Source organism: Nelumbo lutea, chromosome 4, assembly GCF_056320005.1.
Source record: "Nelumbo lutea isolate HS-2025 chromosome 4, American lotus-T2T, whole genome shotgun sequence".
Classification (NCBI taxonomy): domain Eukaryota; kingdom Viridiplantae; phylum Streptophyta; class Magnoliopsida; order Proteales; family Nelumbonaceae; genus Nelumbo; species Nelumbo lutea.
Window position 1 is genome coordinate 9,562,232 of NC_142687.1, and position 25,619 is coordinate 9,587,850.

Below are 25,619 nucleotides of genomic sequence, written 5' to 3' on the forward strand. Positions count from 1 at the left end.
TTGAGCCCATTAAAATACTAAGGACACTTCATTTATGAAACAAAATCACAATGAAAACACCAAGAAGTTTTGCCAATTTGCCATCACTCCATACAAAGAAGATGATATTAAAAAAATAGTCCTAGTACAGAAAATAGAAAGAAAGTTTCTTTTATATACCATATTTTTCTCGAGAAATGTTCTCTTTTTTCCCATATACTGACTAAAAGCCATTAAGGAAAAAAAGAAAAGAACAGAAAAGGAAAGGAAAGAAAACTAGATACAAAACCTGCAGGCAAACAATTTCATGAATACCTGCAGATATTACAGTAAGAATTTCGGTTTTAGTTCAAAGAAATTGTGGGAGTGAAATACTAAACCTCTTAAGAACCAACTCTAGGAATTCACATATTCAGACACCCTCAGCCATGGAATGTGAGAGTTGAGTGTTAAAATTCCCTGTAAATGCAAGAAATAGTGTTAACAGGATTTCTCAAATAAAGATTCAGTCTTTCTCTACTTTCTCATTTTACATATTTTGCTCAATAAAGATTCAGGATTTATCAAATAGTTCCAGTGTTCATGAAACTGCATCTAAGAGTTAACAAGTGAGAAAAAAAACACTAGGAACCTGAAATGAGGGGCATAGTATGTGTTTGGTTCCGTTTACGTTTATTGAGTAAACGCTGCCACATAGGCAACCCATCAGCAAAGGCCTCATTAATTGCATCCGTACGTATTTGCAAACATCGTATTCTGTGCACATCTCCCGTTTCAGGAAACTTCATTTTGGAGCTTTCTGAAACGGGTAGGCGTTTATTGGCACTTCGCTGATGTGGTGCCTAATGGTGCCTGTGTCATAAACACCCTCATTAATTGCTTTTCTCGGTTTTGCAGCCACACAAGTACAAAACGTTTACTCAATAAACGTAAATGGAACCAAACACCCTCATAAATGAAATATAACTCAGATATTCTTTGGCTTGAATCCCCAGCTCACAGAAATACAGCATTTAGACAATTAATTAACTATTATTATCAACCAGTGCATTTAAAAATCGAACCTCCCATTAGCATCAAAATGCTCATTTGCACCATGAATTAAAGAAGAAAACCTTGAAAACTGGTTCATACAAATGCAAAGCAGGATAATGAAATTAGAATCTAAACACCATGAAGCTTACCAATATCTTCTGATCTAACAGTTTGGTCATCCTCAACAATCAAAATATCTTCTTTAGGTGACCTTTTTTCACATGATGCCATGGCAGCAGAATTTGATTGACAAGCTTCTACCAGTTCCATACAATCAACACTACCACTAATTCTATCCAAATCCTTAGACTCCTCGTTTTCAACAGCAGGTGCTTCCTTAGAAACAGTGTTTGTTGGTTTTCCTGTACTTGATAAAGAACATGCAGATGAGACATTCTTTGTTGGTATTTCAGCATCTGCAATTCCCCTGGGGGTAGGTGCTGGAGAATTTTCTCGTCTGCCATGGTCACTATTGGAATTACTGGAGAGTGTCACCCACACAAACTGTAAATTGTGACCTTGCCAACATTTACCATTTCCAAATGCTCTCTCAGCTGAACGACGTGTTGTAAAAGTTACGCGAGCAGAACAATTTTTTGATGGCCCTGACCCATCAGTATCAGTATGTGTATCTGTTGAACCTTCCAGCTCAACTGCAGACAGATCACCATATATTGAAAAGTGTTCCTTCAAAACAGCAACCTAGGACATACAGATATCATTGCATCAGTTCCAGTCATACTGATCCTACCAGATTTTACCCTGTTACATAATCAATATGTAGAGATGAAAATTTTAACTTTCTTTCTAGTGACCATACAAATGGGAAACAAGATCTTCAGCATCCATTAAAAGGAACCAAGTTTACTGTAAACTTATGCATAATGATGGTTGCCAAGAAGCAGAACCAGGACACAATGCACAGAAGTACTGCTCATGATTTCATATGCTGGGCCCCACCCTAGGAGACATTTTGGACATGTATCGATTTGTTTACAATGACAAAATTCCCATCTATTGCATCAACAATTTACCTGACAATTACAAAACTCCTATCTATTGCACCTATCATTTATAATAAAAAAAACTATAAACGGAAACAATTTTTTATTGGTATAAATGGATACAAATTCACAACACCTGATAGAGGTTCAAATTTATTTTCAAGTTATAACGCTGATGGCTGTCAATAAGCACCAGAATTGTTAGTAGCTCCCATGGTTTACCACATGATAAGTGACCAATTGGAAATCAGTATCTTGGATAATCACAATTCGTATCCATTGTAATACTATGTCTGGCCACCTGATATTGTTTCTAGGGGCAATCCCCCCTCTTTTCATCACCCAGACCATGCATCAAAATAAACCAGCCTTTGAATTGAAAAATATAAGTATACCAACTACTAACAAGCCCAAACTTTCCAGAACTAACATGATTAGAATCCCATAGTCCACACACACACACACACACACACACACACACACACACTCACTCACATTTGCAAAATCAGCTGGTAAAGGCGGAAGAATTCGAAATGTTGTAGGGCGGTTATCCAATTTGAACCTATTCACAAAAAAAGGAGGTCCTACTGGTGCTAACAAACGACTTGGCTGTTTCAAACTCCTAGGTGACTGCAGCACCACAGATGAGCCTGTTTTCGAATTGGGAGATGCAATAATATCCCCAGAATTGTTACTATCTATGGTTTTCTCATCTGTTGGTTGTGTCCCAGTAGTAGAAGGATTTGAGGACCTTGGAGTTGCAATTTTGGCAGGAGTTACAGGCCCCACTTTGTGTCTCTTGATAGCTTGCTCAGCAACTGCATCAGGCTTGACTGTTGTAGCCTGCACCAATGCAAGATAGTTTAGTTTTTTTTTAATAGAAAGTTCCGGAAGCATTTTATAGTTTATATCCATCTAATTTAATTTATAGTCAGCATCTTCATATTACATATACTTAAGATCCTCAGTAAATCATGTACTAACCTGAGTAGACAACAACCACAACACTGAGACAAAACACTTAAGGAGACTCTTTCTCTTGGTCAAATCCATAAAATGTGATATAAAATCTCGTATTCTTGTAAAATCTTGATAAATTTAATATAAAAATTGTGATTTTTATTATTTACGGTTGTATACATTGAGTTGTGTACTTATGTTTCCATATTTATTTTGCTCTCTTTTCCATAAATTTGTGTTGTATATGAAAAATAAAAAAAAAATAATATAAAATTAAACCACATCCATTAAATCCCTCAATCCTATTTTCTCAGGTCCATTCAGTTAAGGACACCTCATAACCATAAAGTATTTACACGCTCATACCCATATCAATGTAATTTTTTTTTTGAGTAAGTAATCAGTTCAATTCATTAATTTAAGAAGAAAACGTAACAGTGAGTTTCTGTTAAAAAAACAATCGAACCCTTTACAAGCTAGATATCCCTATCACAGATCTGCCCAAAACAGTTGATCCCTGTACACCCCTGTTTAGCCAAGATAGCAGTCAAATCATATGAATGTAATATTGATAGGAACAAATAAAAAATAACGCAAAGATATATTACATCGCAGCTATCGTCAGCTTTACCAAGTTAGGGTAACGGAAAAGTAAGAAATGGGTTAATGGGATACGTCATATGCTTCATCATAATTTTTCTTTCGTATGAAAAGGTTAAAAATACTGCCTATGAAAAACTGAATGCCAAAACATACAACCTTGCTATTCAGCTTGAAAGGAGTGTGGATTCAAGGTACATCCAAATTCTGAAAAATCAGGCACACCACCCAAGAACCTTTTGACCAATTTATCAAAATGGGATGTGTATAGATCACACTACTCATAAAAAATGAGGGATGTGATCATACATACATAGGTGAAAACCCAATGCTTAATGGGCCCCATTAAAAGATAAAAATACACAAAAGCAGTGCAACAGATCACTCTGAGAGTGAATTAATTTGGCAATTCTATATGATGAAAAACTTTCCAAAAGAAAAAGGCAATATAACACACAATCAAGATTTTTGGAAGAGTATTGAATGTCTAGTTATAGGCTAGTGCAACTTTATATCCAAACTTGAAAACATAAAGGGAGTGGTTTTTTAACGCCTTTTCACCATGAGCACACATCTTTCGTTGAGGATCATTTGAAATGCATGTTGTGTTGCAGGCGTTCATTGAACTGTCCAAGTGTTTCCAACTAGACAAGATCTGCTGCTTGCAAACCTGTGTGCACACTATGCACAGCTACAGCCGCACATAGGGAACATCTCCCATACTTGTATGTTGTCATTCATGGGGAGATGTTCCTAACGAACAGCTATAGTATCCTGTGCATAGCATGCACACAGCGTTTTGTGTGCAGCAGATCCGTGCTCATTTCCAACACCAAAGTTCAGTGCGTCCCATACATTAAAAGACTAAATGTAATTTAAAGGGTAGCCTGCATCTTTCTAAGGCTGTTTTTGTTTTTTTTTTTTTTTTTTTTTTTTGAGAACATCTCCCCATGAATGACAACATAATACACTTTCCTTCAATTAACCGATTAAACCGACCGAAAAAATTCAAAATTGGTTTAACGGTTTTACATTTTTATGGGTCGGTTTCAGTTGACTAAATAATCAACCCGAAAGTGTCGGTTCGGTTGAAAAAAGTAAGTGAAATTGAACCAAACCAACCTGTGTACAGCCCTAAATGCCATCACGGCCATGACTTTAAGAGCTGTGAACCACCATGATTATCATATATGCAATTGTAGATATGTCTCAACATGGGTAAGAAACTAAAAGTGCTATCGTGACTGTTGAGTTAGTCCGAGTTGTTTTTTATTTAGTTAGGAAGTTGTTGGGCTTTAGGCCTATTAGTTTATGTTTTTCTAAGTTGCGACTGTTCAGCTATATTAGTAGCCGCCCTACTAAGGGCATCCTTGTAATATCTCATCCTTTAAGTTAAGTATAAATATAATGAGAGGTAGGGGGCTAGGGTTAATTTTTACAATCCTGGTTGACTTCCTACTCTTTTCTTCTTCTCCTTTCTTCTCTACTGCTGAAATCTTCATCTTCCCCCTCTTTCCTTTCACAAGAAACTCGACTAAATCTGCAATTAGTGATTTCTACTTGGTATACGAGCGGGCCGAAGGTTCCTTGAAGTTGTTCTCTCATGCAGACCTAGATCGGCCGACTGCATGGTGATTTAAGAGGCTATTTGAAGATCTCAGGTAAGCCCAGTTTTTGGATTTTTTTGGAGGATCTGTGTGCCCTGTAGCTGGTCTAGGGTTTCTCATCAAAATCAGGAAAAACTAGAAAAAGGGGAAGAGTCATGTTTCTGTTGGACTCTTCAATTTTGACCTAGGAAGTGGCACCCCAATTTTTCAGGGTTCCTTGGAGTTTTTTGCAAGGGTGCACACTCCTGAAGTTGATCTCCTATCATCAAGGCATTCTGCCCAATCTGCATCTGTATAAGCCTCTATTTCAATTGTCCATGATCAGTAAACAATATGCATCTGTCTGGGTGTCCCTTCAGATAAACAAGAATCCTGTCAACTACCTCTCAATGCTGAACTCGTAGAGCATGCATGTATTGACTTACTACACTTACTCATAGAACAGCCGACCCACAAGTCTCTGATATCTCCCAATGTGCTTTACTGGTTCACCTTCTGATGCACTAATTTTATGGTTCTGATCAATAGGGGTGCTGATTGCCTTTGTTCCAAGCTTCCCTGTCTCGTGGGAAATCAGGGTATATCACTAGTGAAGAGGTGAAACACGAAACTAGCAACTCTCGATGGGTACAGGAGAATTATATGGTGATGACTTTGTTGTGTAATTCCATGTTGCCCCATATAAGTAAAAATTTTTTATGGACAAATACAACTAAGGAAATATGGGATGGGGTTGCAGAAACCTATTCACAGAGGGAGAATATTGCTAGGGCTTATCAGTTGAGAAATCAGATTATTTCTAAAACCCTGTGGGCGATAGACTTGTTGCAGCCTATTTTTCAACCCTTAAAACCCTGTGGGCGATAGACTTGTTGCAGCCTATTTTTCAACCCTTAAAACCCTGTGGCAGGAGATTGACCATTTAGAGACATTTGCTTGGGAAACCACTAAGGATGCAGCTACCTATCAGAAACATCTAGAGAAGTATAGGGTGTTACTCTCTCCCAGGCATATGCCTTCGTGTCAGGGGAGGAGTGCAGGAGAGATGTGATGATGAAAAACCTTATTCCTGATCAGTCTGCCATGGTAAGTGTTGTGAAACCTAAACAAAGTGGAGATCGGGGTGGCAGTGAAATCAAGAAGGAAGATAAAAGAGATTTGATCTGTGACTACTGTAAGAATCCTACACACACAAGAGATACTTGCTAGAAGCTTCGCCTACATCTTGTGCCGACTAGATTGAAAAATAAGAAGGGAAATGCATACATGGCAGTTACTGGTGACATTCTGGCCCCTCCTACTACAACTGCTCTGGAGTTTGTTGTAGCTGCTGCAGTAAGGGCCGAACTTGAGAGGCACGGGCTACTTCTGAACCACCAGGATACAACCAGTTCCAGTTCAGCCGCAAGCGGACAGCAAGGTACATGTGGCACTGGTGGAGTCCACTCTACATCCTTTGCTCGCACAGGTAGTTCACACGTCACTGCAAATTATGTTTCTACTTCAGGTAAGGAAGGACCTCCTTGGATTATAGATTTTGGAGCGTCAGAGCACATGATCCAGAGCTCAATTATTTTTTCAACTTACCAGCTCTGTTCTGGCAGAGATAGGGTCTCCATAGCTGATGGATCCCATGTTCCTATTGCTGGGAAGGGATCTATCAAGATTAGTGACTCTATTTCTCTACCCTCTGTCCTTCATGTTCCCAGATTGAACACTAATTTGTTATCTGTTAGTAGTTTGACTAAGAACCTAAACTGCTCAGTAATTTTTTCTCCTGGTCATTGTATTTTGCAGAATCTGGATTCAAAGAGGATGATTAGGAGTGGTCGTGAAGTGAATGGAATCTACCTCCTGGATGTACTTCCTCCTCATCAGAGTTATCATGTCAGCAAGGATAGTGAGCCAGGGTTTGTGGGTCAAATTATGCTTTGGCATAACCATTTGGGCCATTTACCTTTTTCTTCTTTGAGTTTTTTGTTTCCAAAACTTTTTTAGTTTATTAGTTTGTCAAGTCTGGAGTGTGAAGATTGTCAACTTGGAAAGCATTGCAGACATTCACTTAAACCTAGTAATAAAAGATGTTCTTCTTCTTTTGATGTTATTCATTCGGATGTGTGGGGCCCTTACCATGTTCCTTCTATGGGAGGCTATCGATATTTTCTCTTATTTGTGGATGATTTCTCACAATACTCTTGGATTTACCTGATGAGATCCCGCAATGAAGTGTCATCCTTGGTGAGGCAATTTCATCAGATGGTACTAACACAATTTGGAACAAGAATAAAAGTGTTCAGATTTGACAATGCCAAGGAATATTTTGAAAGACACCTTGCTTCATATCTATTAGAATATGGTGTTGTCCATCAGAGCAGTTGTCCCTACAGTGCACAGCAAAATGGTGTTGTAGAAAGGAAGAATTGACACATTGTTGAGATTGCAAGAAGCATGATGATCACATCTACAGTTCCAGTTCGGTTTTGGGGTGATGTAGTTCTCACAGCAATATATTTGATTAATAGGGTGCCCTCTCGTATACTTGGATTCAGCACCCCATTCAGTCTCCTTTTTCCTCAGAGGGAGATGTTTCATATTCCTCTCAAGGTGTTTGGGTGTGTCTGCTTTGCACATATCCTTGGTCCTCACCGCTTGAATCTTGATCCCAAGGCAAAAAAGTGTCTTCCTTGGGTATGCAGAGAATCAAAAAGGGTATTGCTGCTATGATCCAGTCTCTAGGAGCCGGTATGTTACCATGGATGCCACCTTTTTTGAATCCACGTACTTCTTCTCAAAGAATCCTTCTCAGGGGGAATGTTTTGGGGAAGTAAGTCAACAGTCTATTCCTCTCCCAATTCCAGTCCCTGTGTCTACTCCTGTGCTTGACCACCACCCTGTGTCACCTACCTTGCCACCTCCTTTGCGTTCTGCTTCTCAGCATTACTTACGATAGAGACTTCACAAGGAGGTTGATTCCACTACAGCAGAACTCACATCACTTCCTGTCGGTTCCTTGGAGACTCCAGATTCGACTGACATGGATTCAGGTATTCCTCTTGGTCCCGCTACTGTCCCATTGATTCTACTAACACTATTACAGATAACTTTAATCTCCCTATTGCTCTCAGAAATGGGAAGAGAAAGTGTATTGCTCATTGTATTTCACAGTACTTATCCTACAGTGGACTTTCTCCTTCCTACTGTGCTTTTCTTTCCTCTCTTGATTCTATGTCTATACCCAAGGGTGTTAGTGAGGCTCTCTCCAAACCTGAGTGGAAGATAGCTATGCAGGAAGAGATGGTAGCTTTGATTAAGAATCAGACATGGGACATTGTGGATCTACCAGAAGGCAAGGAGACAATTGGATGCAAATGGGTTTACACAGTAAAATATAAGGCAGATGAAAGTATAGAAAGGTACAAGGCAAGATTTGTTGCAAAAGGGTACACCCAGACCTATGGCATTGATTACTTAGAGACCTTTGCACTAGTTGCAAAGATGACCTCTGTTCGGATACTTCTTTCTCTTGCTGCCCCATACTCTTGGCCCTTGTTTCAACTTGATGTGAATAATGCTTTCCTAAATGGGGATCTGCAAGAAGAAGTGTATATGGATCTTCCTAATGGATTTTACAATGATACTGAAAAGGGAAAGTTATGCAGGCTTAAGAAGTCACTTTATGGCTTGAAACAATCTCCCAGAGCATGATTTGACAGATTCAGAAAGGCCTTGATTGCTTTTGGCTACACTCAGATTCAATCCGATCACACCTTGTTTGTGAAGCGAAAGGGATCTTTGGTGTCAGTCCTAATTGTTTATGTGGATGATATTGTTGTCACTAAGAATGATCTGAGTGAGATTGATGGTCTGAAAATGAACCTACATAAAGAATTTGAAATTAAGGATCTTGAAGAATTGAGATACTTCTTAGGCATTGAAGTTGCAAGATCAAAACATGGAATTTTTATCTTTCAAATGAAGTATGTCTTGGATCTTCTTCAAGAGATAAGGAAACTTGGAGCAAAGGCAATCAACACCCCTATTGATCAGAATCATAAAATCAATGCATCAGAAAGTGAACCAGTAAAAGACATTGAGAAATATCAGAGACTTGTGGTTCAGCTGCTATACTTGTGTATGACAAGACCAGACATTTCCTATGCAGTAAGTGTAGTAAATCAATACATGCATGCTCCACGAGTCCAGCATTGGGAGGCAATTGACAAGATTTTTGCTTATCTGAAGGGACACCCAGGCAGAGGCATATTGTTTACTGACCATGGACAGTTGAAACTAGAGGCTTATACAGATGCAGATTGGGAAGGATGCCTTGATGACAAGAGATCAACTTCAGGAGTGTTGTTGAGGGTAACCTTGTCTCATGGAAGAGTAAGAAACAAAAGTGGTGGCAAGATCAAGTGTTGAAGCAGAATACAGGGCCATGGCACATGGAGTTTCATAACTTCTCTGGATCCATTCCCTGTTAGAAGAAATTGGTGTACAGGTAGAAGAACCTATGATGCTATACTGTGATAACCAGGCAACAATAATTTTGCCCATAACCCAGTCCAGCATGACCGAACTAAGCACATTGAAGTGGATAGACATTTTATCAGATAAAGGGTAACTTCTGGAGAAGTTTGTCTTCCATACATTGCTTATGATCTGCAGCTCGCTGATGTTCTCACAAAAGGTGTTGCAAAGAACAAGCTGGAGCATGATCTACGCAAGTTGAGAATGTGTGACATTTACTCCCAACTTGAGGGGGAGTGTTGAGTTGGTCCAAGTTGTTTTTTATTTAGTAAGGAAGTTGTTGGGCTTTAGGTCCATTAGTTTATGTTTTTTTTAAGTTGTGGTTGTTCAGCTATATTAGTAGTCGCCCTACTAAGGGCATCCTTGTAATATCTCATCCTTTAAGTTAAGTATAAATATAATGAGAGGTAGGCGGCTAGGGTTAATTTTTACAATCTTGGTTGACTTCCTACTCTTTTCTTCTTCTCCTTTCTTCTCTACTGCTGAAATCTTCATCTTCCCCCTCTTTCCTTTCACAAGAAACTCGACTAAATCTGCAATTAGTGATTTCTACTATGACTACAATCAAGCTGATTGGATCCCTATGGGTGTGGTGTAAGGGTTAGCTGCTGCAATGTGGAAATCTTTTAGTTGCCATATTTGGAAAAAGCACTAGAAAATCAATTGGTTGGTTTGTTACAAAGGTTACATTATTAGTTGGTGCTAGCTTGAGAGGATTTTTGGAATATATTAAAATTTTATGAACAATGGAATGGAAGTACTTTAGGAAGAAAATTTATATTTAGGGACTTTAATGTAATACCAGCCCCATTGGGTGCTTTTTGTAAATTGGGATAATTCTATTAATATAAAGTCTCTCTAATTAAAGATAAGTGTGTGGTACTGTTAGACCAAATTACCCACTCTTTTTTCCTTTCTTCTCTCATCTTATACATGGCATGGTGTTAACTAAATAGTTTATTAATTATGCTCCTTATAATAAATTATCAACCCAGATAAAAGATCTTAGAGATTATGAAAGACAATGCCAAATACGTTAATTAAAAGCTCTGTAAAAATATCTAAACACCAGAAAACAAGCAAATTAGTTGAACCCTTCCACACAGTTTTTTATTATTATAAGTAATTTAATTCAAAAATAAAAAAAAATATTTATTTTTATTCTTGCCCTTCCCTTCAAAGAATCCATTTCCCCAAATATTACCAAAATTTAAAACCATGGTTCAAGAGTTAATGTTTTGTAACTTGCAAGAATTGGCATAACCAACCCAGACAGAAGTTGAAACAACAGTTATATCTAAATTTAGCTATATGAATTAATACATCTATATCGGCAATCCCACAATGTATCGATACAGGGCATGTATAATACACCTAATGACAACCTGTAGAGCTGGTATAATATCCATATCCAGTTAAAATAGCAGATAAAATACATGTTTTCAAAGAAACAACCAGATCTTAATTATAGGCTTCCAGTCATGTGAAACATTAAGGTTCAAACAAATAAAGATAAAATTCTGACGTGTATGTTACCTGTTTCTCAAGTTTATCTAACTGGCGCCGGAAGTCATTCCGCTTTTGGTCAAGCATTTCCTGCTTTATGCGGAGTTCCTCTTTCAGAAGCTCTAAACTCTCCAGTTTCTTTTGCAGATGAGCAGTAGACTTGGCGCCATTTGTCACAACAAGTTTAGGGTTAACAGAGGCCCCTGCAGGAACATCAGGAGCCACTGAAGCACTAACCTTAGAAGCTGCAGATGAGAGATTTTCCTTTCCTCTTTCAGCAATAGATGACAAAAGTGGAGTGGAAGCAGCTGTCATGCCACGGGGAGCAGTAGATACAGTGTTGCCACTGCTTATACCACCATCAGGAATGTTGTCCCGATTAGCCCACCATAACTTGATAAAGCGGTTACCCATCACAGCATCAGGTGCCTTTAGAGCAGCCTCAGCCTCTTCTCTTTTAGAGAACTGGACAAAAGCCTTTTCACTATTCACTGGAATATAAATATCAATAACCTCTCCAAATTTTAGAAAATGAGAAAGAAGACCCTCCCGCTTGTTATTTTTTAGGGGAATACAGTTGACAAAAAGAGTACGGGAAGCTTTCTGAGATGTTCGCCCAGCATTACGTGCAGGATCACTTCGTTTTGCTGCAGCAGAGGAGTTCATAGCTTTTGGTACAATATCGTCAGTGACTATCTGCTTCTCTTGATGCTCATTAATTGGAACAGCAGGTAACCCATCCTCTAGGTCTTTCACCTCATTCCCAAAATAACTTGTAGAAGTTATTGTACTGTCATTTTTTCCAGACATTTCTAATTTATTTCCAGAATTCCGAATCCGTCCCCAAACAGAAGAAGTTGCACTCTGTGACCCAATATTGGTCGTGATGCTTCTACCACTATCAATACCATCAGCTAACCTTAAACTGTGGCAATCAGAAGCATCATTGTCCCATAAGGTTTCAGCTTCATGAATCTTGGTCGAAGGAAGCTTTAGAAGTGCACTTGATGTCTCGGGACGGTCAGTATTCCATAAAGGTTGATCAGGATCATAAAGGTCAGCTTCGCCAGAACCAGCAGACACAGGTAACACACCATTCAAGTTTAACCCATCATCAGCTGCACCAGACTTGCCACTTTTACCATGTGAATTTTTGCTGTTTATAAACAGGTTTGATGGAGCACTAACAGAAGGTAAAGGTCCTGTTCCAGCTGGCATTCCCAGTAGGCATGCACTTGGAAGAGAAACAGGTAAATTGAACTGTGAGAGGCTCTGTAATTTGCAAAATTAACAATTAGTTACAGTCAAGAACAAACTTCTATCCCAAATAAAGCTTATTCTTCTTATGAATCCCAGATTTTAATTAATATAGGAAAAATAGCTAATAGAGACATTCCATCAAGGTCTTATGTGCAACAAGAGAGATTTGCATCATCAACTACCTCTTTATCAATGACCTGCAACTAGGCTCTAGGCCCAAATGGCATTAGACAGTTGAATCTTAGTCAACCAAGTAAGGAATTTTTACCACCCATTGCATTAAAGATTATTACATATAAACAAAAATGCAGGTTCATAAATAAGCTAAGATTTTTTGTAAAACAGTCCAGGCTGCCCAGCAGATGGGTAATCATTGGAAAATGGATGAACTTGTGACACATTGAAAGAGCCATTTAGCTCCCATTCAAGCTAGATCTATAGAATTAATATTGAAAAGTATGTAATTGTCAAATCATGCATCAAAGGCATCTAAAAGCCAGTTCCAATGACATATACATGTTAGGTTTATATGTGATTGGAAAAACATTTCAGGTGACAACTAGAAGGCACAAGACATCATGATCCAGTTATTTGATAATAATAATAAATTGTTAAACCTGCTACCAGTACAGTGCATTCAACACAGTAAAAAAGCATAAGAAAAAAAAAAAGCCATTGCTGTTACTCTGCGCTATGTTCAAAGCAGTCTAGGATGGTGATGGGCAACAATGCAATAGACCTTACTAGAGCGATTTTCAAGATTAGCATTTGATAATTAATCTGATCAGACAAGAATAATCACCTCAATTAGGAAAAAATAGAACCTAAACCAGATTTAGAAAATGGTACGTAGCAACTATAAAACAGGGACTCCTCTTCCTCATGTTAAGAACTGGTAGCATCTAATCCCCCCTCCCCCTTCCTTTTATAGGTAAACATTTAAATGTTCATCCCACTAGTAAAATTTAAGACAGCACCTCTCTAACTAGAATATTTGGGGTGAGAAAGATGGGATGACAGAAGCAGTAAAAACACAATTAACATTAAAAAGGAAGCTCAAGAAATCACAGAAAACAACTGAAAATGAAATTATACCTGAACATCTTCAACAACAATTCGATTTACACCATGCTCCATCGGACACATATCCCCCCTTAGACAAAATCCTCGCTCCTCAAAGTCCCTACATCGTTGGCGAGGCATGCCAATATTCAAGGATGGTGATCTAAGTGTTCCTTGCAGACCAAGTGGATGGAGTGTATCTAGAGCACCATTAGACATCCCTGGAATTAACCCAAATGCACCCCAAGATGCATTCTGTGTGTTAGCAGCATTTGGCAACCCCCTTCCAGGAAATAGACCAGGAGTAGGTCCCTGAGGAGCCATTTGTGATGCAAAATCAAGTGTGTCCACAGAGCTGAATCTTGAATCATGTTGATTCCAGGGGCCAGAACTCCTTCCTCTTCCTCTACCTATGGGAAGCCGACCTACAGATGATAAATCAAAACGAGTACCAGGGTCACCACGCAATGGCGGGTTCACTTTGGTCCTCTGACCTAAATCTAAAGGAGGACGAGACAATGCTGCTACACTAGGACGTCTTTTCTCAAATTTTGCAGAGAAGTCTCCTTCTGGAGGAATAGGGTTATACTGTTTTCGGACTTCACTTGACTGAGGATCACCTTCCAGGAACAGTTGCCCATTTTCAAAAGGTTTGTTACGCTTTCTGTTTGGCCTACTTAAAAGTTGCTCTTGTCCATATTTGTCAAAAGACTGAGATCTAGTTTCCCGCCTGCGATGCTTATGATTGCGATCATCATCGTCATCATCACTGAATTCTTTCTCTTCAGTATCACTGGCATGACAAGAAGAAGGAGAAAGTCCCTCAGTATTTGGAGAGGAAATTTTGTGTTCTATTGGATCCTCTGATATGAACGAATTTGGTGGTTCAACCTGCTTGATGGCATCTGAATTCTCACCAGACACCACAATTGAACCATCTTCTAAGGCCTGGAACAACTTCGTGATGAAAGACTCTGTGCCTACAAAAATAGGAAAGAGCTCAAATAAATGAAAACAACAAAGAGGTGAGAGAAACACAAACATATAAAAGCAAAAGGAGCAAGGTTAGGCTTCTTATCATACATCTAGCCTCTATTTGTCAATAAGGTCATCATAGATTAGGCTTCCTTCCCCAACTCACAAGAAAAATTCCTTGCCAATGCCATATTAGGCATCTCATAAGTGTTGTCAAAATAAGTTTAGTTTTGGAGTTTTTTTTTTTTTGAGAAATAGTAATTTTCATTGAAAATGAAGGAAGAGTGTATTAATGCTATCAGTAAATTACGCCATGTTTGGTTCAACTCTCATTCTTACCCAAGATGAATTATAAAATGGATAAGAATTAGTAGAATGAGAAAATATTGCTATGAATCAAACACTTTTTTTCCTAAAAATGAATTATTTTCGAACTGGCAAGTGCCTTATGTTGCTCATTTTCATTCTTAAAAAAAATGTGTTCGCAATCATAAACCGCTGGCTTAGATCTCCAAAATCATCGGTGTCGATGTTTACCGGTGGATGGCTGACAGTCAATGCCCACTGGCACAAGTTTCCATGGCAATCTGCCAATAGACATTTATGGTGGTGGTTTTGTAGACCTAGGCCGGCAGTTTATGATCATTGGCATACAGTTTCTTTATAGAATGAAAATGAGCAAGATGGGGCATGATTATTTTTCATATTGCAGGCTACCTCAATTTTTATGCTATGGGTTGATTATTCATTCTGAAAAGAATCAGGCCCATGGCAAGAATTTAAAAAAAATGAGACCTAGAGCAGCCAACCAAACATGGCCTTACCTTCCACAGGCTCCTACTTTCTCGTTTCTAATAAGGTCTTGGTAACAAATTGCATGTGTATCACGTTTTAAATATGCACCCCCAAGAAAAAAGAAAAAAAATATTAAAACACTGTAGTCAAAAGCAAGCAATTATAAGTACATAAGAAATAAAACCTGCCATTGGGCCAGGAAATGTTAAAATGGTTTTCTATTAGAAAAGCAAGAAACTTAGATGACAAAATCAGACAGTATCCTCTTCATCAAATCAAATAGCATAATTCAAGAAAACCTAAATAACAGTCATCATCATCATCCAAGCCTTATCCCAACTATATGGGGTCAGCTAATATGAACCCTGTTCCGCCTTTCTGTACTGTTTAATGCCATATCTTTTTAAATTATTGGAACTTAAATCATTTGCTACTACTACTCATGTCCTTTTTGGTCTACCCTAGCCCTTCTAGCCCCTTCAACTTGCAACAAGTCACTTCTTACGAGTGCTGTTGATGGTCATTTATCACCTACTGGAGCTACTCCTAGGTTACTTTGAATGACTTCATTTCTAATCCTATCCTTTTTAATTTTTCCACTCATCCATCTCTTTCTGCCGCATTCAATTTTTAGAGAAGTTGTTTCTTGACAGCCTAACACTCTGCTCCATACAGCATAGCCAGTATTTTAAAAGCGCAAGGCGCAAAAAAAGCGCAGGGGTCAATTTGCACCTGAGGCACAAGGTGAGGCGCGCACCTTTTTTATTCAAGGCGCAAAAATTAAAAAAAATGTTAAAATTAAAGAAAAATGTCAGAAAATTCAAAAAAATAAATATATATATATATATATTAAACATAATATTAATAAAAAATATAAACTAAAATTTTAAAATAATTTTTTAAAAAACCTATTATCTAAAATTAAAATACATAAACATAAGATGTAAAGCATATTCAAATGAGAATTAAAAATAAAATCAAACATATAAAACATTTTCAAGCATGTAAAACCTCTAATTTCTTTTCTCACTCAATTGCAGTACTTCGCATAGCTAATGCAATGTAAAACATATTACATTCCTGATTCTACGAGCCGGCTTTGTGCCACGCCCCTCGAGGCAAGCCCAAACAAGTCCACGTTGTGACACACCCCTTTTGAAAGGGCTGCGCCTAGGACCTAGGCGAGGTGCATACCCTGAAATGTGCGGCAAGCCTTTTAAATCACTGAGCATAGCTGGCCTTACAAATACTTTATAGAATTTTCCTTTTAACCTGAAGTGGTATTCAGCTATCCACCTATCACATGAAACTCCAGATGCCCTTCCATTTTACCCATCTTGCTCTAATTCTATGATGGCATCGTCCTCAACATCTCCCTTGTTATGAACTATCAAACCAAGGTACCAGAAAAAGGTCACATTGAGTTACCTCTCTTGGTCTCCAAAGTGTACCCTGATTTGCATTCCTACTATAGTTAAATTTAGAAATCATATATTCTGTTTTAGACTTTTAGTCCTACTTTTTTTAAAATAACAGTGAAGGCCACAAAAGCTGTTGGTTTGGAAAGGAGAAAAAGCAGAATTTTTGAAAGTTTTGGAAGACATTTCCCTTGCATTTAGTGTCTTCAATTTGGCATTGAAAGAGTTCAATATGTTTATATTCATGCATTGTTAAAATTTCTAGAGTGCCGGTTACAAAAAGAAATAACTCCAGTGTACAATATCATTTTTTGGATCAGATTGATTGACCCTATAAGACAAATGATCAGAAGGGAAATCTTCCAAAGACAAAAAAAGAAAATGAATATAAAAATATAATTTGAAAAGAGGAAATAGACACATATAGTCACTGTATAGAACATACCCTGACCAAGAAATTCGACCAGATTCTCAGCACAGAGCTTCTGCAGTTCTTTAACTGGTTTGTCCTTCTTTAACAATGCTTCCACATATTTTGCAAGAATCAAGGGATCAGCCTCTGTCCTGAAAATGGAACAATTTCAATCAGAAACCACTCTATAATTTCATTTGGGAATGAAACCCTTACAGCAACCCAAAGTCTCAAACAATAAGCCATGTTTTTTTTATTTTGAGAATCTTTTTGTAAACAGCCAAGGACTGATGATACACAGTGCATACTCTTAGATGTTGTATATTCCCATCTGTACAGCCTCTTGTAAAAAGGCCTTTGAACAGCACAATACTTTACCTTTTCAAAGAAAAAATAATAAATAAAAATAAATATATATTAAAGAAAAATGATGGCAATGCACGAGATATCTGAGCTTTGCAACCAAGCAAAAGAGACAACAAAGTATACAAACATACACCAGCTATCAGACTGTGGAACATCCCACTACAGAAAGAAGCCGACTTCTTCTATCAAAACAAAAACATCAAACCTCAAAAAAGAAACCATAAAGAAGACCACAACCCAATCACCACTTAATGTAGTTCATCCTTCTATGGAAATAGAGGTTACAGCAAATCAATTCCTGGAGAGATGTGAACATCCCAAAGTTACTAAAATATATGTGAAAGAACAATGAAGAATCAATGGCGGCACCCAGATATGGACACTGATAGCTTCTAGATTGAACAACTTATTGCTTTGTCTTTTAGTGGATAAAATAATTAAATGATAAAATATCAAGGGCATAATAATCTACCCAACTTTAGCTTCAGCAATTAAGGAGCCCACAACCTCGGAACCTCCTTACAAACTTATTCACTAAAATACAAAGCAATTAACTTTTCAGTTCAGCTATTTCAGCTGTTATCAAACAGCCCCTTAATCTTCCTTGCATTAGTTAAAAGAAAAAGAAAAAAGGTCCACAAGACAGCATAGAATAAGAACAACCAGAATTTTCTGCTTTATTTTTTATTCTAGCCCTGGGTCACAGGGCTAGTAGAGGGGGACAGAAAGGGAAATAAAACAAAGCTCAGGATTTAAAAGGAAAGAAAAAATTTCGAAAAGTCAACAAAAAAAGGTTAAGCTCTCTATTTTAAAAGGTGTTCAGTTCATGGTTGTGTTCCTGTTGCATTTGATTCATAAACAGAACCAGCATTCTGTATGCAATTTGTATGCTATTGCTGGTACTGGAACCAGCAATCCATGGTTTCAGAACCAGCAAAATGGCCTTTTTAACACAACTTTTTTATAGTTTATCAACCAGGAAACAGGGTTTGCTGATGTAAGCATGACATGACAGCTATATGGTGTGTCTGACAAACCAATATTGCTCCAGTCATAATGTCTCTATTTGGTGATGACCATATGATCAAAACTCAAAAGTTGATGGTGAAAGTACATGTACAAACGAATCATACAACCAATGCTCAGATATCATGGTTCAAAAAATGAACCATGAATAAACCAGCCTCTTTTGCATTGGGTAGTACCCAAAAAGAGTATCATTTTCAAACAAAAGATGGTATGGTTCTGGGACCATACCTTGAATCTAAGAGGATGTATAATAATGCACAAAGGTATGCAAAAGTAACATTCGGTACTCCAACAAATAATCAGGGAAACTATGTTTCTGACATCCAATCTGAACCACTCATTCACGTGGATATACTTCAATCAGATAATACTTTAGCCAATGCCCTTGCAAGAGATGGAGTAGACAGGGCGAGCAGGTTTTGAGAGAGAGAGAGAGAGAGAGAGTAAACAGGAAACATTCTTGGTGTGGGGTGGGGACAACTACAGCCAGAGACTGATGTACCTCTAACTTAATTGTATATGAGTCTTGTATGTCTTTTGACAGCCCTAGCATGAAAGCCCTCCCAAGTGGGCACTAATCTCTGAAAGGACTTAAGATTTGAGATGGCTCAAGAATTTGGTTGAGAACATTAGAGTGGTGCTGGGATCTTTAGAGATCTTTGTCCAAGACTAAACAGGATTTCTGGTTGAATGGGTAGAACTTTAAATGATTTTTTTTCTCCATCCAATATAGCTCTATAACTTAAAAACCAGTTTTCTGTGTAAATCACGTTTTTATAGATTTTTCTATAAACCACTTATACTTTTAAGCAGGGAGATTACAAAATGTTTTTCCCTCCAGAAACTAAAGGATAGGCTTGAAGCCCTTTTCAAACATGTTCATACTTTCACATTAATGAGAATATGTCTAGTCCTATTTTTTATATACTAAAACACTATACATGAATTGTAGATATCAATACAATGAAATGTATAGATATCCATGTAACAAAGAGAGAGGTAAGGATTAGGTAACTACTGCTAGCCTATGATGGTGATGTTTGGCATCATAACTCTAGCTAAAGAATCAGCCAGATGGTGGCAGAACTAAGAATCCACCTGGAAACCTGGCTAGCAACGTCTTACAAGCATTTACAAAACTTAGAAACTGAATACAGACAAGGTTACATGCCAAAGGCGCTATTCGTAAAAGGCACCCATAAGTGATAAAGAATCCTTCCAGGTCCTGAATCCCTACATGGTATAACTGTCATCTACATTTTTAATCTTATTTCATGGTTTAAATCCTTACATATGTCCATGCATCTTTATCCTTAGACAATAGATTGTGATAGGTGCAGAAGAGGACTAAATTGTTTGTTGATGCAACATTTAAAATTTTCATGAGCACTCAAAAAAATTGATGGCCTGGAGGAGAAACTATATTTCACTTGGGAAGAGTTACTCTAATCAAGGTCACTCTAGCAAACCTCCCTACCTATTTCCTTTTTGTCTTTAGGTTACCTTCTAAGGTAGCCAAGAGATTAGAAAAACCGATGAGGGACTTCCTATGGAAGCCAGGGGAAGAGAAAAAAATGATCATTTGGTTAGATGGGAGGTGGTGGGTCATAGATAGGAAGAAGGGGGCTTAGGGTTAGGGAACTTGGTTAAAAAGAACGAAGCTCTTTAATGTAAATGGTTGTGGAGGTGGCCTTTGGAAAGAGAGAGGTTGTGGCACGAGGTGGTGGGGAGTATTCATGGCTACTCTGAATGGTTGGGATGCTGGAATGTCTCGACAAGGTCGACTCACTACACCTTGGAAGGCAATTTCCAGCGTTCTTCCTAAATTCCTCAGATCAGTAAGGTATGGTGTTTGCTCAGGTACTATTGTGCTTTTTTGGGAAGATGTCTGGGTGGGCAATCAACCCCTAAAAGATCCTTATCCCTCCATTTACTCTATTTCCTTATATAAGAGAGAGCATGTTGCTAGGTTTCTTTCTGTCCCAATAACCTCGCTGTGTCCAAATTGGGATTTTGGGTTCCGTAGAGGTCTGGGGGATGAGGAATGTGCTTGCTTGACAGAGCTGTTATCCTTATTGGAGTCTATTTGCCTGGACCCCCAAAAGCCAGATAGTAGGGTATGGACTTTGGTACCAAGTGGCTCCTTTACTTGTGCTTCCTTCTTCAAGTTCCTTTGTTCTTCTCCTTCTCCTTGGACTTTCCCAGTGAAGGATTTATGGTCTAGGCCCATTCCCCCCAGAATATCTATTTTTTTCTGGGAAGTATATCATGATAAGATCAATACTGTGGATAATCCACAGAAGAAGAGACCTTTGTTATGCTTGAACCCAAACTGGTGCACAATGTGTAAAGTACAGAATGAGGACTATGACCACATGCTAATATCTTGTTCCTTTGCTGCAGATGTGTGCTCTTTATTTGGTTGTAAGTGGATTCTGACTTCTAATGTAAATTTGCTCTTTGATCCATCATTGCTTGGTTGGCAAACAAGGAGAGGGAAGCTTATGTGGAAATGCATTAGAGCAGCCACGGTATGGACCATTTGGGAGGGAATGAAACATGGATTTTCCAAGAAAAAGAAATGAGTCCCAAGGAAGTTCAGGATTGCATACTTACAAGAACCATCCGTTGGCTGAAAACTTCAGAACTGTTTGTGGACTTATCCAATAATGATATCCGGAGGAGCTGGTTAGTGGTGGCTTCAATAAGCTTCAAAGAAATCCATATCACAAGCATGGTGAACTCCTCCTCCAAAAGGGGCAATTAAACTGAATTTTGATGGCAGCAGTCAAGGTAACCCAGGGTCTTCAGGAATTGGTGGAATTTTGAGGGATAATAACAGCAACATTGTATCCTTGTTCTCAGGCCCAGTAGGAGTGGGTGACTCAACAAAAGCTGAATTACCAGCAGTTGTACAAGGTTTACAGAAAACAAGCCAACTTGGAGTGGAAAATCTGGTAATTAAAGGATATTCCAAGGTAATAGTTAGCGGCTGCAGAATTCGGAGACTGTCACTTGGGGCTACAGAGATCTTCTGAGGAAAGTAAAATGGATAACAAGAATCATGATAGTCAATTTCCAATGGGTCAGCAGATCAGCCAATGCTTTGTCAGACTCTTTGGCTAAGCAAGGGGTTTCTTGGGCATCTTTGTATTGGGCTAATTTGTCATCTTATAGTGCTTGGGTCTGTACTCGTTACTTTGGGGAGGTAGCATCTCGTGCTTCCTCAAAGGCTGCTTGTACTTCCTTTTTTATCTCTTTAATAAAATTGCTTAATCATTCATCAAAAAAAAAAACCTGTGTAATGCATCGTTCCATAGTGAGTGTAGGACCACTAAACCTAACCCTCAATACTGAGTAGATTGCAGAGCATCAGCATCCAGGACAAAAGCAGAGAAAATCTATCATTAAGGTTATTCAGGCCTATGAAGAACATAAGAAGTTGAATCTGGTGTAAATTATATTTAAACTGTATATGCCAACTTAGGCAATGGACCATTGCTTGCTTGGTGTAATGGTAAAATCTCACGCTGACGAGTGAGAACATTGGCGTGAGTCTGAATTCATCCGAAAAAACATTGGTTCGAGTCTGAGACATGGATAGGACCAACATTGGGTAATTGCCTTATGCTGATTTTGGCAGGTCCCACCTGAGACATCCTTAGTTCTTTACAGTATAACAATTTTCAAGTCTAATAATCTTTTCAAGAGGAACTCCAGCTTAATTTTGAAAATAATGACTTTCCAATCTACAAAGTCAAAAAACCAATATTGTAGTGGTTTCTCTAAAGATCTCCCATCTTACACGGAGATCAGTAGACCCTTGTGATCCCAAAGTCAAAGAAATCCTTGCTTTTAATTTTGTGTTAGAGTTGCTACAAGTTTTTTTTTAATCAATGAAGAAAAATTTATTAATTCAAAAGATCAAATCAGTACAAGCTTCCCAAAGAGAGGCGAAAGCTGCATCCTCTCCCATAAATGAAATTAAAAAACAGAGCCAATTACAAATGAGCCTAAAACAAAAAGTTTCCTATTTACACCTTGCTTAGCTAAACAATCAGCTAAAGCATTAGCCTCCCTTCCCACCCATTGTATGCTTTATATTCATATTCTATGTGAGCCAATTCAACCTCTTGAACCTATAGCACCAAATAACAGGCTCTGAATTCTTCAACCACCCCACCACCACATTTGAGTCCCCTTCTATCAGTAGGGATTCCATATCAAGCTGATTTGCAATCTGCACTCCTTGAACAGCCACTAATAATTCAGCTCTTACAGAGTCTCCAACTCCTAGCAGACCCGAGAAAAAGGATAAAATATTCCCAGCCTCATTTCTTAGAACTCCACCTATTTCTGACAGACCTGGATTACCAAAACTACTTCCATCAAAGCTTGAGGATGTCAATGCTTTTCTTTCTTGTTCTATTTTATTTTTTATTCAGTAACAGTAAGGAATTGTATTAGTGTGAAAAAAATAATAAATTTATAAATATAATTGATCAAAAATAAATAAATTTATAAATATAAAGCCCCATACTCATTTCCAAAAAGCAAAGCTAGAGCTATCAAAAACCCTCCTATAAATCATCTGCACAAATGTACAGAAAAGAACTAAGCCAATAAGAAATTTCCACAAAATAATATCAGTCCTGGTTCAAAGTACTGATACTTTGATATTGATCCAAAAAAAAAATATTGATACTTTGGATATGCAAATGAGTATACAGAGTTTTTAACAAATGATACTCTTTTTTTTTTTATTTTACTTGTTCAGTTTGATAAGTTCACAAATAGGTAGATTACGTTAAGCACCAACATTTAAACCTATTAACAAGCTGTTGTTCCCACTATTTAGCATTTCGGTGACCCTGAAAACCAATACATATCGTACTGGTGCATTCTAGATGGACCACCCTCCTTTGCACTGCATCATTAATCCAGTAATCCAGTAGAACAAAAGGTCCATTCTAGATGCCAATGACTTTCCAAATTTCCCAAAATTTTGTTGATTTCCAAGTAATGTGACTTGAATCGCAAGGATAGTGTTCCTTTCTTCATTATGCCCTCGGTTTCCCCTTTCCCCATCTTTCTTCTTTACCATACAAGAATTTCTAGGCTCCCATTTCCCCAATAACATTTTTTAATCATCATTAGGTCCGCCAAAGTGACATTGTAGAGTTGAGATCAGAGTACCCACTTCAGAAATGTCATATCCATGATAGGAATAATTTTGGGAAGAAAAGAGAAGCAGGAGATTCAAAAGAAAGTCTTCCTCCAAGTGACAGTTTAGAGAAATTCTTTGGTCATCTAAAATGCTCTAAAGGCATGCTAAAACAATGTGACTCAATTGCTACCACTGTACCACACAGTATACATGGTGACTTTGGGAATCACATCAGTTTAACCTTTGGAGGACCATGTCATCAAAGGTTGGTGGCTTCTTAGAGATTACGAGGAAAGGCTTGGTTAGAGATTTTAATTCAAAAAAGCCTAAAAGATAATGTTGCACCTCCAAGGCTTAATATTTCTCATGTGATTCTCTTCTGATAAGTTGGTCTTTTATGAGTATTCCATCAAATATAATAACTAGCTCCTGACAGGCCTGAATAAATGTGATAAGTTGGAAATGCAAGAAAAAAGTTTGGTCCTACTAAATTATCAATGATATCTAGGACTCGATATAATGACTGGTCATCAACCTTTCCTACCAAAGGCAGAATAATAAGTTTTGGTGGACACTAGCAAAAATTAGTGTTTTTCTTTTTTATGGATAGAAAAAAAAAAATCAGTGGCATAAGCGTATTATTTCATGGATTAAAATTTTATTGATTTGTGTTTCTTTTCTCCTTCCTTCTTTGTCTTTTACCCTATGTTTCATTCTCAAATAAAATTCTCATTGATGATTAAAAAAAATAGAGTAATGGAATTTTTAATGTTCTTCTGTTACTTCTCATTACCTTACCATGTCTAGCTCTGGATCTCAGCGTAGGTTATGGAAATGAGTTCAATACCCAATTATCAAGTTCCCAGTGTTCTTGTTCATATTAACATCCAACACAAACCAAATGAACATCATTGAACTGTTTACGACCTACTTTCAGTTGAATACCAGCACGGAGAGCAAAAATTTAGTTCAGTAAAAAAGACATGGTGTGTAACAGCGAAGGAATGAATAGAAATATACCTTATGCAATTTCTGGGAAGAATGAATTACACCCGCTCATCAAACAAATGGCTCGAAATCTATTAACCAATTTCTTATTCGTATACTAAGAATTTCAGCTTCTAGAGCAAGGGCTTTTCATTACGCAATGTCTTATACATCGAATATACTGAGCAAAAGCGGAAATTCGGAAATACAAAAAAAAAAAAAAAAGCTATAAAACATTAAGGACGCGCGAAGAGAAGAAAAGAAAGAAAAAGGATCAACGATCATGGAGCGCAGAAACATTACTAATACTGGAGAAAGGAATATTACTTACAGTGGTTCAAGGTTCTTCACGAGATATCCAGTTAAAGAGGAGTCCTCAAATTTCATATCTCTAATCATTCCTCTTCATCATCTGTTTCCAAACGCGAGGAAGGCCAAGCCCTAAAACGCCATTAATGGAGTCGAGGAACTACAAGATAACAACGTGACTATAAACCATGGGACAACCACCCCAAGTATTGTCGAGGCGAGGACTTCTATTGTCGAACCTGGTAGGGTTTTCTTCGACTTAATTCTTCTCTCCGGTAAGCCGCTGAGGCTGAGAGAAGCAATTAGTTTTTTATTTCTTAATTTTTCCGTCCCAGCCGAACCAAGGAGGAACCGGGCATAGATTAGAGAAAGAAAGAATAAAAATAAAATAGAACTAAAAATCAATTGGACGAAATTTAATAGGAAAAAAAAATTATATAGAGGTTGAGGAAAGGACTGAAATGCAAATGGTTATATTGAGGATATCATATGAATGACGCCCGTACAAGCCCTTGGCTTCACGTCCAGACCATCCTGCGGAAATTTTAAAATTTTCATATTTACCTTTCTCATCAATTTCTATTTACCTCTCCCTCCCCCTCTTTCGCACGTGCCACA

The 25,619-nt window shown here is 37.9% G+C and overlaps 1 protein-coding gene across 1 annotated transcript; it reads right to left on the bottom strand.

The window, feature by feature from the left end:
- Positions 1-25,464, bottom strand: LOC148853808 (zinc finger CCCH domain-containing protein 41-like). The gene is made up of 7 exons (XM_088941470.1): positions 25,024-25,464; positions 17,177-17,295; positions 13,577-14,523; positions 11,252-12,493; positions 2,514-2,861; positions 1,164-1,716; positions 1-438 (listed from the first exon to the last, which is right to left on the bottom strand). The coding sequence occupies exons 1-7, from the start codon at positions 25,089-25,091 to the stop codon at positions 392-394; spliced, it is 3,324 nt and encodes a 1,107-aa protein (XP_088797596.1). The 5' UTR covers positions 25,092-25,464; the 3' UTR covers positions 1-391.
- Between the last annotated feature and the right edge of the window lie 155 nt (positions 25,465-25,619).